Source organism: Crocodylus siamensis, chromosome 4 (genome assembly GCF_052110815.1).
Source record: "Crocodylus siamensis isolate JL-2025a chromosome 4, ASM5211081v1, whole genome shotgun sequence".
Lineage (NCBI taxonomy): Eukaryota > Metazoa > Chordata > Crocodylia > Crocodylidae > Crocodylus > Crocodylus siamensis.
This window is the reverse complement of record NC_143398.1, coordinates 14,216,299-14,230,229: the sequence shown is the minus strand read 5'-3', so window position 1 is coordinate 14,230,229 and position 13,931 is coordinate 14,216,299. Positions and strand designations below refer to the sequence as shown.

The window sequence follows — 13,931 nt, the reverse complement described above, 5'->3', positions numbered from 1 at the left end:
AGTGCCACACACTGCATGTGCAAGCATTCCCCACACTGCTACCTGGAAGTGCAGAAGGTTTTTTTTGGTATTGGGGCTCAAGAAAAACCTGTGCAGAAAAAAAGCAGGGTGGTGCAGCACAACCCACCCAAAACTAGAGCCTGGCAGAGCCACGCTTCAGCTGCCGGGTTCCCAGCTGCAGGATTGCCATGGCTCCAGCTTCCCAGGACCCCAAGTAAGGCTGCTGGGACCAGCATAGTCCCCCCCTACCCCACCCAGGGTAACCTGGTGCACGGCAGAGTGTGCATGGTATTCCCTAGGGACAATAGTGGCACAAGGTGTGTGCCACAGCTACTTGTCCCCAGGGAACCAAACATCTGCACTGATCTGGACACAGCCTGAGTCTTATCTTGCACTACTTGAGCCTGTAGCCTCTAAGCTTCTGAGCCAGGGATATGTTCTTCTGGGTGGCAAACATTATCCTGTGTGAAGTGCTATGTCTACCTATTGGATTGCACTGTAAAGCTAAAGCATTTATAAGTATTTTACTTTGAGTTCCAAATCACTTCCAGTTATCTTGGTACAGCACCTGTTTGGTCTCTGTTAACTTGGGTTTGTGTAAATTGAGTAACTTATAAGCAAAGGAGTTTGATGTAGCGCTAGTGGGATGAGTAGGGTAAAGGTTTTATTTAGGGGTGTACTGATAAATTGGTTGCCTATTGGATTGGCAGTGATAAAGGAGAAATGACTTATCAGCTATTGGCTTTTTTGATCATTGTAGCCAATAATTATGGCCACAGTCCTGGAGCACCTTGGTAAGTATAGTCCAGTCCCCGTGTCCCACCGCTGGCCTGCCCACAGCAGATTACAGATCCCAGCAAGCAGTGGAAGAGGGAGGGTGAGTTGGGGAGCAGTCACAGGGTGCTGCTGTTGGCAACAAAGGGACCATTACTGGCTCCTGCAGCTGCTGTCTCTGCCCTGGCAACACCACGCACTCAAGGGGAGCTTGAGCACAGGGGCTGCCACAGAGACAGGCTGAGTGCAGGTAGGGTTAGGTGCCGAATGAGGGACATTCTGCTCTGCTGGGCACTGGGCGCCTTTGCAAAAGTGGCTTCTCCTGGGTGGGCTTGACTGTGTGGGGCTGCCAGTGCTGAGGTGTACTCTGGGGCTCCAAACACACCCAGCACCACTGTCCATACAAGGGTCCATCCTGTCCGCCCAAGACAGCAGCACAGGCTGTGTGGGGAGTGGGTCTGCAGGTGGGAGCCGTGGGTCAAGGGGTGACATGGTGGCAGAGTGGTTAAGGCACTTTGCTATGGCTCTGGAGCCAGGAGTTTAAGCCCTGCTCTGGCCTCATGTCAAAGGCCGCCCTTGATTAACCTATCTGTAAATGGATATCTGGCCATTCAAGCTGGGGTGTCAAGTGGCCAGGTGTGATGCTGGCTATATTACCCCTTTGGTACCATTAACTAAGTAACTGGTGTTCCTTAACCATGCTAGATCAATGGACTGTTAGGTTTAAATGGACCTTCTGTGGTTCTGTAGTAACTCCCAGAAAAGAGACATAGTCATTAAACCTGTTCAGACTGGAGCGTCTTTGGGCAGCCATATCTCAGGTAAAACCAGCTGCCTCCAGCTTGTCTTCCCCAGACAGAGTTTTAATAATGGATCTCAAACCACACAGTTTGAGGGTGGGTACATGCAATCAAGCCACACAGTTTGTGGGTGGGCACATACAAAAAAGTTCCTGGGAGGAAAACTTCCAGTCTGTAGTAACTGCCAATCTTTCCACTCTTGCTGCATGATGAATATGAGGTAGTTTCCCCCTCCGTGAAAGTCGGGTAAGATGCCTAGCATTACTGGGTGCGTCTACACGTTCATTAATGCACAGTAGTTACTGTGCATTTAGTTTAGTACTTGCTTAATGAAGTGCTAACTAAATGTGCAATAACTACAGTTACTTTGCAGTAGCGCTGGCGCACAGTTTTTTAGTGACCTAAAAAAACAGTAGCCTAACATTACTGCGCAGTAGTGTATTAACATGGTTTTTGCCTGGCATGCTCTTGCGCAATATTATTAGGCTACTGCGCATTAAGCATAGGGAAGGGTATGTAAGTATGTGTCTTGTCCAGCTCCACATATTTCTTGTGCAACAGTAAAGAGGGAAGAGTTTTTGGAACAGTTGCAAACACTGTGTATTTGCTTCCTTAGTTGCATGTCCCTGAGGAGGTGACTAGTAAAGGCAGAATGCCCACAAGGCTGGGGCTCTGAGGAAAGGTATGCTTAAACTTTGGAGTTTGGAGGGAGTCAGCACTAGTCCTATGGGTATTTCTATATGGGATGATACAGGGAGCTTTTGTATATGAAGTGAGCCAGAAGCCAAGGCAAGAGCTGGTCTCCGATCAAGAGGTGCTCGAGAGCAGTGGGACACCAGCCTAGAGTACCAGCCTGGCAGGTGTCCGTCCACTAGAGAAGGAAGTTTTCAGGGCTATGTGATTATTTTGTCTCAGATTAGTAATGCAGGAAGGCTCCATGTGTAGAGATCAGCCTGATCTTTGTATTTACAAACATCTGTGCAGCGTTAAGACATTTTTTATAATTGTGCTTTCTAGGTTTGTATTTTTTAACGACTTAGATTCATAGATAGATTCATAGAGTCGGAAGGGACCTCAGTGGGCCATCTAATTCGACCTCCTGGTAGGCAAGAAAAGAGTCACCAACCCTGGGGTCAGGTGACTGTCCAGTCTCCTCTTGAAGACCCCCAAGGATGGAGCGATCACCACCTCCCTTGGGAGCCCATTCCAGATTCTGGCAACCCTGACCGTGAAGAACTTTCTCCTAATGTCCAGTCTAAACCTTCTGTCTAGTAGCTTATGGCCATTGTTCCTTGTCGTTCCAGGGGGTGCCCTGGTGAACAGCTCATTGCCTACTTCATGTTGCTCTCCTCTTATGAATTTGTACGCTGCCACAAGGTCCCCTCTCAGCCGTCTCTTGGAGAGGCTGAAGAGGTTAAGGTCCCTTAGCCTTTCCTCATAGGGCCTTCCCTGCAGGCCTCTAATCAGGTGAGTGGCTCTTCTTTGGACCCTCTCCAGGTTGTCTGCATCCCGCTTGAACTGCGGCATCCAGAACTGGACACAGTACTCCAGCTGCAGCCTGACCAGTGCCATGCAGAGGGGGAGAATTCCTTCCCTGGACCTGTTTGTGAAGCACCTATGGATGCACGGCAAGGTGCGATTGGCTCTGCCAGCTGCTTCATCATATTGGCGACTCATGTTCATCCTGGAGTCAACAGTGACTCCAAGATCTTTTTCTGCCTTAGTGGAGCTGAGAAGGTCACCCCCCAGCCTGTAGGTGTGATGGCAGTTCTTCCTTCCTAGATGTAGCACCTTGCACTTGTTCTTATTGAATTGTATCCTGTTGCTCTCTGCCCACTTCCCCAGCCTGTCTAGGTCAGCCTGGATCTGGTTCCACCTCTCCAGGGTGTTAGCTGCACCCCATAATTTTGTGTTGTCCGTGAATTTGGGTGCTTCCCACCCCCTCATCCAGATCGCTGATAAAGTTGTTGAACAGCACCGGCCCCAGAACTGAGCCCTGAGGGACTCCACTGCACACATCTTTCCAGATTGACACCGACCCATCCACTATTATCCTCTGAGTGTGACTCTTGAGCCAATTTGCTACTCAGTCTACCATGTAATCATCCAAGGCAAATCCCTTCAGTTTATTTATCAGGATGGTATGGGATACCTTGTCAAAGGCCTTCTTGAAGTCCAGATAGATAACATCTACCTCAACTCCTGCATCTAAACAATTAGTGGCCTTGCCGTAAAAGGGAACTAGGTTAGTCAGGCAGGACCTGCCTGCTAAAAACCCACGTTGTTTACTCCTCCACATCACATTAGCCAGCGGGCTCCCACAGATGTGCTCCTTGATAATTTTTTCTAGGATTTTCCCAGGGATAGAGGTAAGGCTGACCGTTCTGTAGTTCCCCGGGTCCTCCTTTCTCCCCTTCTGAAACGTTGGGACGTTAGCCCGCTTCCAGTCCTCCAGAACCTGACCCGAGTGCCATGAGTGCTTATATATCTTTGCCAGCTATGACCCCCGCTAATTCCTTCATTACCCATGGGTGGAGTCCCTCTGGTCCCAGTAATTTGAATACGTCCAGTCCCTCCAAGTGTCTTTTTACTGTGTCAGCACTGACTGTTGGTCGGCTGATGTTCCCTTTGTTGGTGTCCATGATGTATGTTGAGGGTTTGTCTAGATTCCCATTTAAGAAGACGGAGGCAAAAAACTCTTTGAAGATCTCTGCCTTGTCCCTGCTATCCGTCACTAAGTCCCCCTGCCTCTCCTATATGGCTGCTATGCTACCCCACACCCTCTTTTTGCTCCCGAAGTACCTAAAGAAGGACTTTTTATTGTCCTTAATCCCTGATGCTATCCTGAGTACTAGAGTTGCCTTGGCCTTCCTGACTGACTTCCTGCAGGTGCGGGCCAAAGAAGTATACTCCTTTTTGCTAGCTACCCTTTGCTTCCATTTCCTGTACGACTCTTTTTTTGCCCTTAAAGTATCTTGGATGCCCCTGGTTATCCAAAGGGGCTTCCTGGCCCCCTTGCCCCCTTTCCTCTCCCATGGGATAGGCTCACTCTGAGCCCAAAGAATGGTTTCCTTGAGGAATATCCACCCATCCTGGACCCTCAACACATCTAAGTTCTTAGCTCCTAGCACCCTGCTAACCAATCCCCTGAGTCTATTAAAGTCATCTTTTTTTAAAGTGCAGCACCCATGCCCTGCTGGGTATAATGCCTGCCCTTTGCTGGATAGTGAATTTAATCATTTGGTGATCGCTGTCCCCCAAGTTACCTTGAATCCACAGGTCCCCCACCAGGTCATCCCCTGTGGCCAACACCAAGCTGAGCAAGGCGTGGCCCCTGGTGGGACACTTTACCTCCTGTGTTAGGTGGAGGTCCTGAATACAGGTTAAGTACCTGCAAGAGCGGTTAGATCTACCTGACTGCTCCTCCTAGCATATGTCTGGGTAGTTAAGGTCCCCCATGACTACCATATCGCTAGACCTCACAGCCTCTTTGAGCCGCTTGGAAGATTCCTGGTCTAGCTCATCATCCTGGCGCAGCGGCCTGTAGTAGACCCCCACCACCAGATCCCTTTCACCCCAAGCCCCTTGGATCCTAACCCACAGAGTCTATGCTTGACCACCCTCTGACCCTAATTTGATTAGGGAAGATGTGTACTGTTCTTTGACATAGAGAGCAACTCCCCCACCTTTTTTCCTTACTCTATCTCTCCCCACCTTTTTTTCCCTACCTAGCTCTCCTGTACAACCTATAGCCCTCTATTCCCACCAGCTGTGAAAAGAGTCCCACCAGGTTTCAGTTAGTCCCACTAGGTCAAAGTTGTTGCTCGCCAGCAAGAGCTCTAGATCCTCCTGCTTGTTTCCCATGTTTGTGGCATTTGTGTATATACACCTAATATCCTGGTGGCTGTCCCTGTTCCCCACTTAAACTGCTGTCTAATAGGATCTTTGCTGCGTACCTGGGTTGATCTTGTGGGTGTCTCTTGGTTCGGTGTTCTGTGGCTCCCTCCGTCCTTGTTCTCCCCTTCTTCAGGTGAACCTAGTTTAAAGCCTGCTGGAGGAGATCAGCCAATCTGAAAGAGGACACACTCTCCCTTTGAGGGGAGAGGTGAAGCCCATCCCATCCAAGCATGTCTCTTGTTCTGAAGAATGGGTCGTGGTCCAAAAAGCCAAAGCTGGCCTTGAGACACCATTTCTGAAGCCGCAAATTGACCTCCCTGATGCAGGTCTCATGGTGTTGTCCAAGTCTGCTCACTGAGAGAACAGATGAGAAGACCACCAGTGCCCCTGTCTCCTTCAGCTTGTCCCCCAGAGCTTTGTAGTCCTTCATCAGGTGATCTGGGCTGCTCCTGGCAGCATCATTAGTGCCCACATGGATTAGGACCATGGGGTAGCAATCAGTGGGCCACATAAGGGCTGCGATCATCTCCGTCACATCCCGAATCTGAACTCTGGGCAGAGAGGAGACCCCGCGTGTCATGGGATCCTGGTGACAGATGGGGCCCCCTGTTCCTCTCAGGATGGAGTCACCTATGACAAGTACCTGGCGTCTCTTCTGGGTCAGCTGGCCTCCTTCAGTCTGTTCTGTGCATGGAGTGGCCTCCTCTCCTTCCTCTTCCTCCAGTGTTGCCAGGGCCTCATACCTGTCCCCCAGCTGCACTGAGGGAACTGATACTGCACCACCGCAAGCAGCCCTGGCTCTGGAGGGAACCTTCTGCCATTCCACTGTGGAGGGCACATCCTGGGACTCTTCTCCCTTTGGTGCTTGGCCCTGCAGGGAAAGGAAATACCTGTGAGTTTTGTCCTCTGCTTCTCTGATCCCCTTCAGCCTGTTAACCTCTGCCTGGAGCTCCCTCACTTGCCCCTCCAAGGCCCCAAGAAGAATACATGTGCGAGAGGTGGGGGGAGCCCCATTCCCGCAGGACTTAAATTTATTCAGCTAATTGCAGCTTCTGTTCCCAGTAATGGCTTACAGTGATGGAGCAAAATATGTAGTCACTTAATCAGACAGCAGTAGATTGGGTGTTCTGTTCACAAGCTCTGGTATAAACATCATCATCATCATCTCTTTCTGTATGCACCACAATTGTAAAATTGATTAATATCAGAGTAGGAGAGTAGTTTATAATGTTGTCTAAATGTTTTATGATCAGCAACCTGATTGAATCTGTTCATGCAAAGAGGGAGAGTTGATCTTGATCTGTTTGAAACCTCCCAGAGAGATTGCAGCATACAGACAGAATTTTTTACTTAACCTCTGCAACCAAATTTTCTTTAACTGACTGTGAAGGAACCTTCTTGAGGCAGATCAGACCTAAAGCCTGGACCTAAAGACTGCCATTGAATTTGACTCGGTTTAATTCCACTACGGTTCTCTGTGGCAGGTATACTGATGTACTCTACCCAGGGAGGAGGGTAGAAGTGTGACGCAGCTCACCTACTTCAATTGTTTGTGCTGAATGATGTTCAGGCAGTTAATTGGTACTGAGAGGCAGAGTTGTTTTTGTTTAAATATTTCATTAATGGCCCAAGGTGTCATGAATTCCCATGTGTGGTACTCATAGGTGCATTCAGGATTTTGAAAAGGGGTGTGTGGAAGCAGCAACCAGTGCTGCAGAGGGGCTGCACCCCTGCTTTCAGCGTGCCCCCTCCCCTACCCCATGCTGGGTAGTACATGCTGCAGGAGCAACAGCTGGGAATTATCTTTAAGTCCGCAAAGCAATTAAGACTTCCCCACCCCTGGTCTCAGCACCCACCCCCTATGTTCAGTGACATCTCTTTCTCCCCTGCCTTGCCCTCTCTATGTATTTATGTGTCTGCAGGAAGGGGAGACCCACCTGTTGATGCTGCCACTGCTGTCCCAGCTGCTCCTGGCCTGCTCCATTAGGGTCCTCTGCACCCACTTCCAGGCTAGTGGGGAACACCTGGACTGGGAGGGGGAACCTGCCTGTCACTGTCCCTGTCCCAGGCTAAGCCCAGCTTCCCACATAGCTGATCCTCCCAGGCCCAACTGGAGCAGGACAGGAGCAGCTCTAGGATGTCCTCTGCCCCTGGGGACAGCAGTGGCAGGTAGGTCTTTCCTTCCTGTGCCCAGAGTTGTGAATAGAGAATGCCAAGGGAGAATGACATGGGAGGGAGATGCCACTGAGCACAGAGGGGTTGCCAAGAGCTGCAGGGAATACTTACTTGCTTCAGGGACTTTACAGAGAAAAAAAGGCCCCAGCTGCTACTTCTGCAGCAGGGTTTTGACTCTGTAGAGACCCAAGCATCTAGGGCTGTGGGGAACCAGATCTGCCAAGTGACATTTAGAAAATGTATAGATCCACCTTTAGTGGTACTGGTATTTTAAGAACAGCACTAACTAGAGTTCGTTTTAGGTATTGGTTGACCTTGGCACATGTAATTCTTTTGTAGCTCAGTTTGAGTTTGCTACTTGTATAGCGAACTCAGATCTTAGCTATCTGGTAAGGAAATCCAAAATCACAGCTTTGGGATTGTAATGAGACCAAGACTTTATAGCGGCTGAGGGCCAAGTTGTTCATCTGCTAATCCAACAAAGCCAAGGGGCTGGAATGATCAATGCCGCAGCTCATGTTACGAGGATTGAGAGACACTTACCCCCACACTCCTGCTTTGTACAGGTCTTTCAGTCCTATAGATAACTAAATCATCCTGTGGCCTGCATCAGGACAGGGGAAAAAACATGCAAGAATTAGCCCAAATGGAGGATAGACTGGGAGCCCAATGAATGCATCTATTCCCCAGCCAGGAGCAGTTTGCACAGAATTTGTTATTGGAAGAGACTTTTTTCTTTTGGCTATTTCTGGAGCCAAAAGAATGTGCTGTCTACACTAAGTCTATATGAACACTTAAGATGTCCACATAATACTAGTGAATACCTGTTATTAAGCATATTCTAACGGCAATTTGCAATGCATCTTAAAATACATTTCTTTTTTTGTTGTAGATTGCACTTGAAGTTGAAACTCCAACTCAGATTTCTTTAGTTGATGAAACGTCGGGTGAGGTAATTATATAAAAAAAAAGGGGGGGCGTTGTATGTTGTTTTGTTAAACATACGAATGGAAATTAAACTTTGAAATAAATATTGTAATAACAAGCAATTTCTCCTTTTCAAAGCTATATATAGCTAGGTGGAGTCCTCTTTCTTCTACTTTTCTGATCTTCAGCTGTGCTCTTCAACTTTCCGCTGCTCCTCTGATTCTCCATTCATGTGTCTCCATTGCCTTTTTTAGCCGTACTGAAATGTGTCTAAAAACCATACTAAAAAATACAGCTAGAAGCCAGGCATGCACTCAGCACTTTTTCCTATGCAGAGCCAGTGTGGGGTGAAGCAATGCATTTTGAGATTTGGACCTTCAACAAACAAGCTCTTAAAACATAAGGGAGAAAGGGAATGTGGCATGGTCCCTTTTGACCAGAATCCATGAGCTTGGTCTGAGACATAATCAGCTAGTCAGAAATGACTTGAAAGCCATTGCCATGCAGAATGTGAGAGTGGAACAGGGAAGAGAAGACCACACTCCTCTCTCAGTGAAGGTGCACCCAAGTGCCACCAGAGGTTCAGGAGAGCTGTAGATTGATCTGATCACTTTCAGAAAAGGTCAGGGCCATGGTCCCACAGCCTGAGACTTGCACTAACCTGTTAATATGTTGGCTTGCCTTTTTTTTAGAAAGAAGATATAGTGGTGACACTTCTCCCAGCTGGTCACTGCCCAGGATCAGTCATGTATGTGCTGTCCACACTCAGTATGGTTTTAAATGTAAATGATGGCTTGTTGTAATAGTAAGTTCCATTTTTCTAGAGAGAAGAAATGACAATATCATTCTGATGATGTCTGTGTTCTTCCCCCCCCCCCAAGCATAACAGTTGCACTCTGCTTATGTGAGTTTGACCTGCAATTGGGCACCTACAGTCTGGACATTTGTATTTGCACTTTTGGGCATGCAGCAGAAACACCCAGTCATACTTTTTTTCCCCTTGTTTTTTCCCCCAATGCAATTTTTATTTTAATATTTTGTATGTATTTAACTCCTTATGATTAAACCTAAATCTAAGGTTTAACTGGTTGATGCCTCTGGGATTTTGTAGGAGCAATATCATTTCATTGTCTTTAACTACAGATATTGTCATTCAGGGGGGAAAGACTGTTTTTCCTAAATCAAACTGAAAATGTGGTACTTATAAACAGGGTTGGGTTTTTTTAATGATTAAAACAATACTATAGTTTGCTAATCCATGTTTGTTGCTATTCTAGTAGCCTCCTTTAAGATGAATAACAGTGGTTGTGCAGGATATACTAACAAAGTGGGAGAAACTTGCCTTCTCTGGGCTCAGTTATGCTCTATTTTGTATTCTTATGAGTAGGTCATGAGTGCAATTGCTGTGTTCCAGAATCTTATTTACAAAGAGACTTTTCATATGGGTTTGGCTCTGAGCCCTGGGTTGGAAAATGTGAGACTTAAGGAAACAACTGAAAACTTAACCAAAGCAATCTAAACACATGGGTATTGTATATGGGATTGCATTTAAAATTTCTTATTTATAACTAAATCAAAAAAAAGGAAGTGGAGTCTGCCCTTTTCTCTACCTCTCACTTCACTAGTTGCTTCTCTAAATGTTGGTAACAAATAGTAGCAGAAAGCTGTAGCCTCTTATTTCACTTTCATGTGGGTGGTAAAACAGGATTTCCTAGAGTGGTGAGCAGCTTGAGGAGGGGAAAAGCAACCTATTTCAGTATCATTTGATTCCAAATGTCCAAATAATTCTCACGTGGATTGAGATGTATATTCCTGACAAATAGCCAACTCCTGCTTCCAATGAGAGAACTGCATCCACAGATCTTGCCCCTGAAAAATGCATCATTTAGGCTAGGTACACATATTCAAAAAGCCTGATGAGGAATTGATTTAAGTAATGTGGGTTTCTGTAAGCGGTGTAGTTTAGATCAGTAGCCCTTTGGTGTGGGGCAACTCTTAGACCGGGTTCTGCCATTTTTAAACCAATCTGTGTGTGGCCTGCCTTGAGAGGGTTCAGAGGAGGGCCACCCACTTGGCTGGAGGGCAACAGGGCAGGCCCTATGAGGAGAGGCTGAGGGACCTGAACCTATTCAGCCTCAGCAAGTGAAGGCTGAGGGGGGATTTGGTGGCTGCTTACAAACTCGTTAGGGGAGATCAGCAGCAAATAGGATCAGCATCACCTGGGGTGAGGAGGAAAAATGGCCAGAAGCTGCTGGAGAATAGGTTCAGGTTAGAGATTAGGAAGCACTATTTCACTGTTAGGGTAGCTAGGATCTGGGACCAACTTCCTAGGGAAGTGGTCCTCGCTCCTACCTTGGGTAAATTCAAAAAGAGGTTGGATGAATACCTGTCTAGGGTCATGTGATCCCAGTGTGTGCTCCAGCCAGTGGCAGGGGGTTAGACTAGATGATCTATTCAGGTCCCTTCTGACTCCTAACTACTATGAAATTATGAAAGCAGTAGCGCTCAATTTTTTCCCCCAGTGGGCTGAATGGGCAGTGCCTGGTCTGACCACAGACTGGATGATGGTTCTGATCCAATGCCCAGGGCCTGCACAGCAGGCACCATCCAACCACGTGGAAGGAGATGGGGAAGTCCAGCCTAAGCCTGTCCCCGTAGTGGGGGAAGGGGGCTTCACATGGCTATGCAGGTCGGGTTGGGGGGAGAATGTGACCCAGCCCTCTGAGTGGGGTGAGGGAGGAAGGGAGCTTGACCCAGGGAAAAGGGGGCATGGCTTGGCCCCACAGGAGAAGGGGCATGGCCCAGCCTCATAGTATACGGGAGAGGGGGAGGGAAGGGAGCATGGCCTGGCTTTACTCCAGTCCCATGGGGCAAGGGGTGCAGCCTGGCTCTGACTGGGCATGTGCAGCTTGGGGTTTGGGAAATCAGCAGGGTGGAGGGTGGCCTTATTAATGGCCACAGCTCCCCCGCCAGCAGATCTTCTGATGCGTGGGGAGCCCTGCCAGCCAGATGCATTGACTCAGCAGACCACACTTGGCCCGTGGGCCAGAGTCAAGCACCCCTGCCATAGACATTTGACTGTCCTCAACACAGAACTTGAATCAAGTTTAGTGTTTTGGTAATGTCTGATGGATTCATTAAAATTACACCAGTGAGGTACATAGCCTTTGCTATGCCCTTTGCTATTACCTTTGCTATGTCACATGCAAATCTAGAGCATTTCTTTCAATTTCTACAAACAAAATAATAAATTCATTGTAGCAGTCACAGGACTTTATTGCTGAAATTAACTAGTGTTTCCACACGTAGGTTTTTGTTTCAGGGTGAAAACGGCACAATTCTTTATACTGGGGATTTCAGACTAGCAAAAGGAGAAGCAGCCAGGATGGAGCTTTTGCATTCAGGGAAAAGGTACAAAAAATCCTATAATCCTTAAATTTAGTTTCTGCTGAGACTTGCTGTGAGTGTGAAGTTTAAAAAGACTTAAAGAATCTGTAGCCATAAATGTTATGGCTGGACTAATGTCACCTTTTCCCTTCATCTCCCACTAATTGACTAAGGCTATTTGCAAGTCAGTAGATCCATATTACATTTATAGGCTGAGATGAGCAGTGACACAGTGCCATAAATATTACCAGAAAATAGTGTTTTTCAGACTTTCTAGAATCCAGTATATTTAAGTCTAAACTAGAGCAATGCAAGATAGATATGTTGCACTGCTATTTCAATATCTTATCATTTCAGCTATACAGCTGAAGAATTGCTACATTTCCTCCATTCTGTGAGCAGTTAGCATATGATCGTTTTCAGTAATTGGAAGTCTCTCTAATAATATGATAAAACTTTCTGCATCTGTGATGGGTGGGGACACAATTTTGTCATCACCATACATGATAATATTGCATTTCTCTGTTTCAGAGTGAAAGACATTCAGAGTGTGTATTTAGACACCACCTTCTGTGATCCCAGATTTTATCATATCCCTAGCAGGGTAAGTACAAATCAAATGTGAGACTAACATACACACAGATACTGATAATTAACCAGCCTTTTGTCACTATTTAATTCTTAAAGGAAATATTTTTTATGTTTCCAAAGTCTGGTGCTTTGGCTGTTACTACGAAGTTAAATGCATACAATTTTCTAACCATTTTAGGAGGAATGTTTAAATGGGATATTAGAGTTAGTACGTAGCTGGATCACGCTGAGTCGCTATCATGTTGTGTGGCTGAATTGCAAAGCTGCCTACGGATATGAATATTTGTTCATAAACCTCAGCGAGGAGCTTGGAACCAAGGTAACGCTTTCATATCAGGTGCTTTATAACCAACCTGAGCAATGATTGTGTGGCCAATATAGTGACTTGGAAAATGCTATTCTCAAGATTTCTGCAGTCTGAGAGGTCTTCCTGCTCTCCCTTGCTATACTAATAAAGCAGCAGTAATCTGGGAAATAAGCTTCTAGTTTGTATAGAAACAGTATTAACTAAATTCCCAATAGATGCCATCTACTGAGACTTTGCAGCTCTGCAGTCAGAATTGAATCCTTATTCCCAGGAGAAACATTCATAGTCTGCTCTTTGTCAGCCATGGAATGCCATATAAAAGCAATCTGATTCAGTGGAAATTAATTCCCTAGACCAGCAATTGGCAACCTTTTTCTTGGCTGTCGGCTGGAATGACCCAGACTGGGACTCAGCCACTGCTACTCTCCCTGGCATGGCTTGGGGGAGGTGTTGACTGGTTAGATCCAGATGTTGATGACCTATGGCTACCTTCTAAGGACTTGCTGGACATACTCAGATTCTTCCCAGAACAGAATTATCCATTTCAGATGGTGGCTAAAGATGTACCTTGGCTGAGGTAGAAATACCAAGGTGTCTACGTAATTGCCTGTTTCCCCGCTCTTCTCCAAATTTGGTCAGTATTCCTGAGCACTGCAGGTTTTTGTTTTAATGTAACTTTTAGTAAATGCATTTAGTAATGTTCAGGACTAAATATTTGTTTGCTTTAGGTGCATGTGAACAAGCTGGATATGTTCAAAAACATGCCAGAAATATTGTACCATGTCACTACGGATCGGCGCACTCAAATTCATGCATGCCGGCATCCACGCGTATGTACTAGATTGTAAACTACCTGATAGCTTTGTATAAAAAGTAGCTGTAGCCTTAAATGTTTGCAGTGTTTCCATTCCCAGTAAAGAACATGGGAGGGAGAAAATGGCACTTGGTATAAGGGGAGTAAAAGGTTTAGTTACTGAATAAAATGAAGTGAAGCATATCTTACTAGGTCTAAAGCTAGCACTGTGAGTAAAAATTCCAGTTCAGCCACTTGAAGAAGAAAGACCCGCAATATG

The 13,931-nt window shown here is 46.5% G+C and overlaps 3 protein-coding genes across 5 annotated transcripts in view; 1 reads left to right on the top strand and 2 right to left on the bottom strand.

Moving 5' to 3' along the window:
- MEIG1 (meiosis/spermiogenesis associated 1) overlaps positions 1-6,140 on the bottom strand; it is a 31,921-nt gene extending 25,781 nt beyond the window's left edge. The window contains exon 1 of the mRNA XM_090041861.1: positions 5,531-6,140. The gene's annotated coding sequence lies outside the window, so the exon portion shown is untranslated. The remainder of the gene's footprint in view (positions 1-5,530) is intronic.
- The window catches only part of DCLRE1C (DNA cross-link repair 1C), a 29,851-nt gene that overhangs the window by 5,441 nt on the left and 10,479 nt on the right, over positions 1-13,931 (top strand). Inside the window, exons 4-9 of the mRNA XM_090041850.1 lie at positions 8,539-8,598; positions 9,266-9,321; positions 11,883-11,984; positions 12,492-12,564; positions 12,730-12,870; positions 13,587-13,688. Of these exons, the coding sequence (XP_089897976.1) occupies positions 8,539-8,598; positions 9,266-9,321; positions 11,883-11,984; positions 12,492-12,564; positions 12,730-12,870; positions 13,587-13,688 (534 nt within the window). The remainder of the gene's footprint in view (positions 1-8,538; positions 8,599-9,265; positions 9,322-11,882; positions 11,985-12,491; positions 12,565-12,729; positions 12,871-13,586; positions 13,689-13,931) is intronic.
- Positions 6,206-13,931, bottom strand: part of SUV39H2 (SUV39H2 histone lysine methyltransferase) — a 33,464-nt gene continuing 25,738 nt past the window's right edge. For 2 of the 3 annotated variants that reach the window (XR_016441716.1, XR_016441712.1), the window contains 3 exons: positions 9,235-9,393; positions 8,190-8,250; positions 6,206-6,342 (listed from right to left, as the gene is read on the bottom strand). Coding sequence is in view for 1 of the 3 variants with exons in the window: in XM_090041852.1 (XP_089897978.1) it covers positions 9,350-9,393 (44 nt within the window). In the remaining 2 variants the exon portion in view is untranslated. Of the gene's footprint in view, positions 6,343-8,189; positions 8,251-8,605; positions 9,394-13,931 lie in introns of those variants that run through there. The other variant, XM_090041852.1, reaches the window with a different exon arrangement.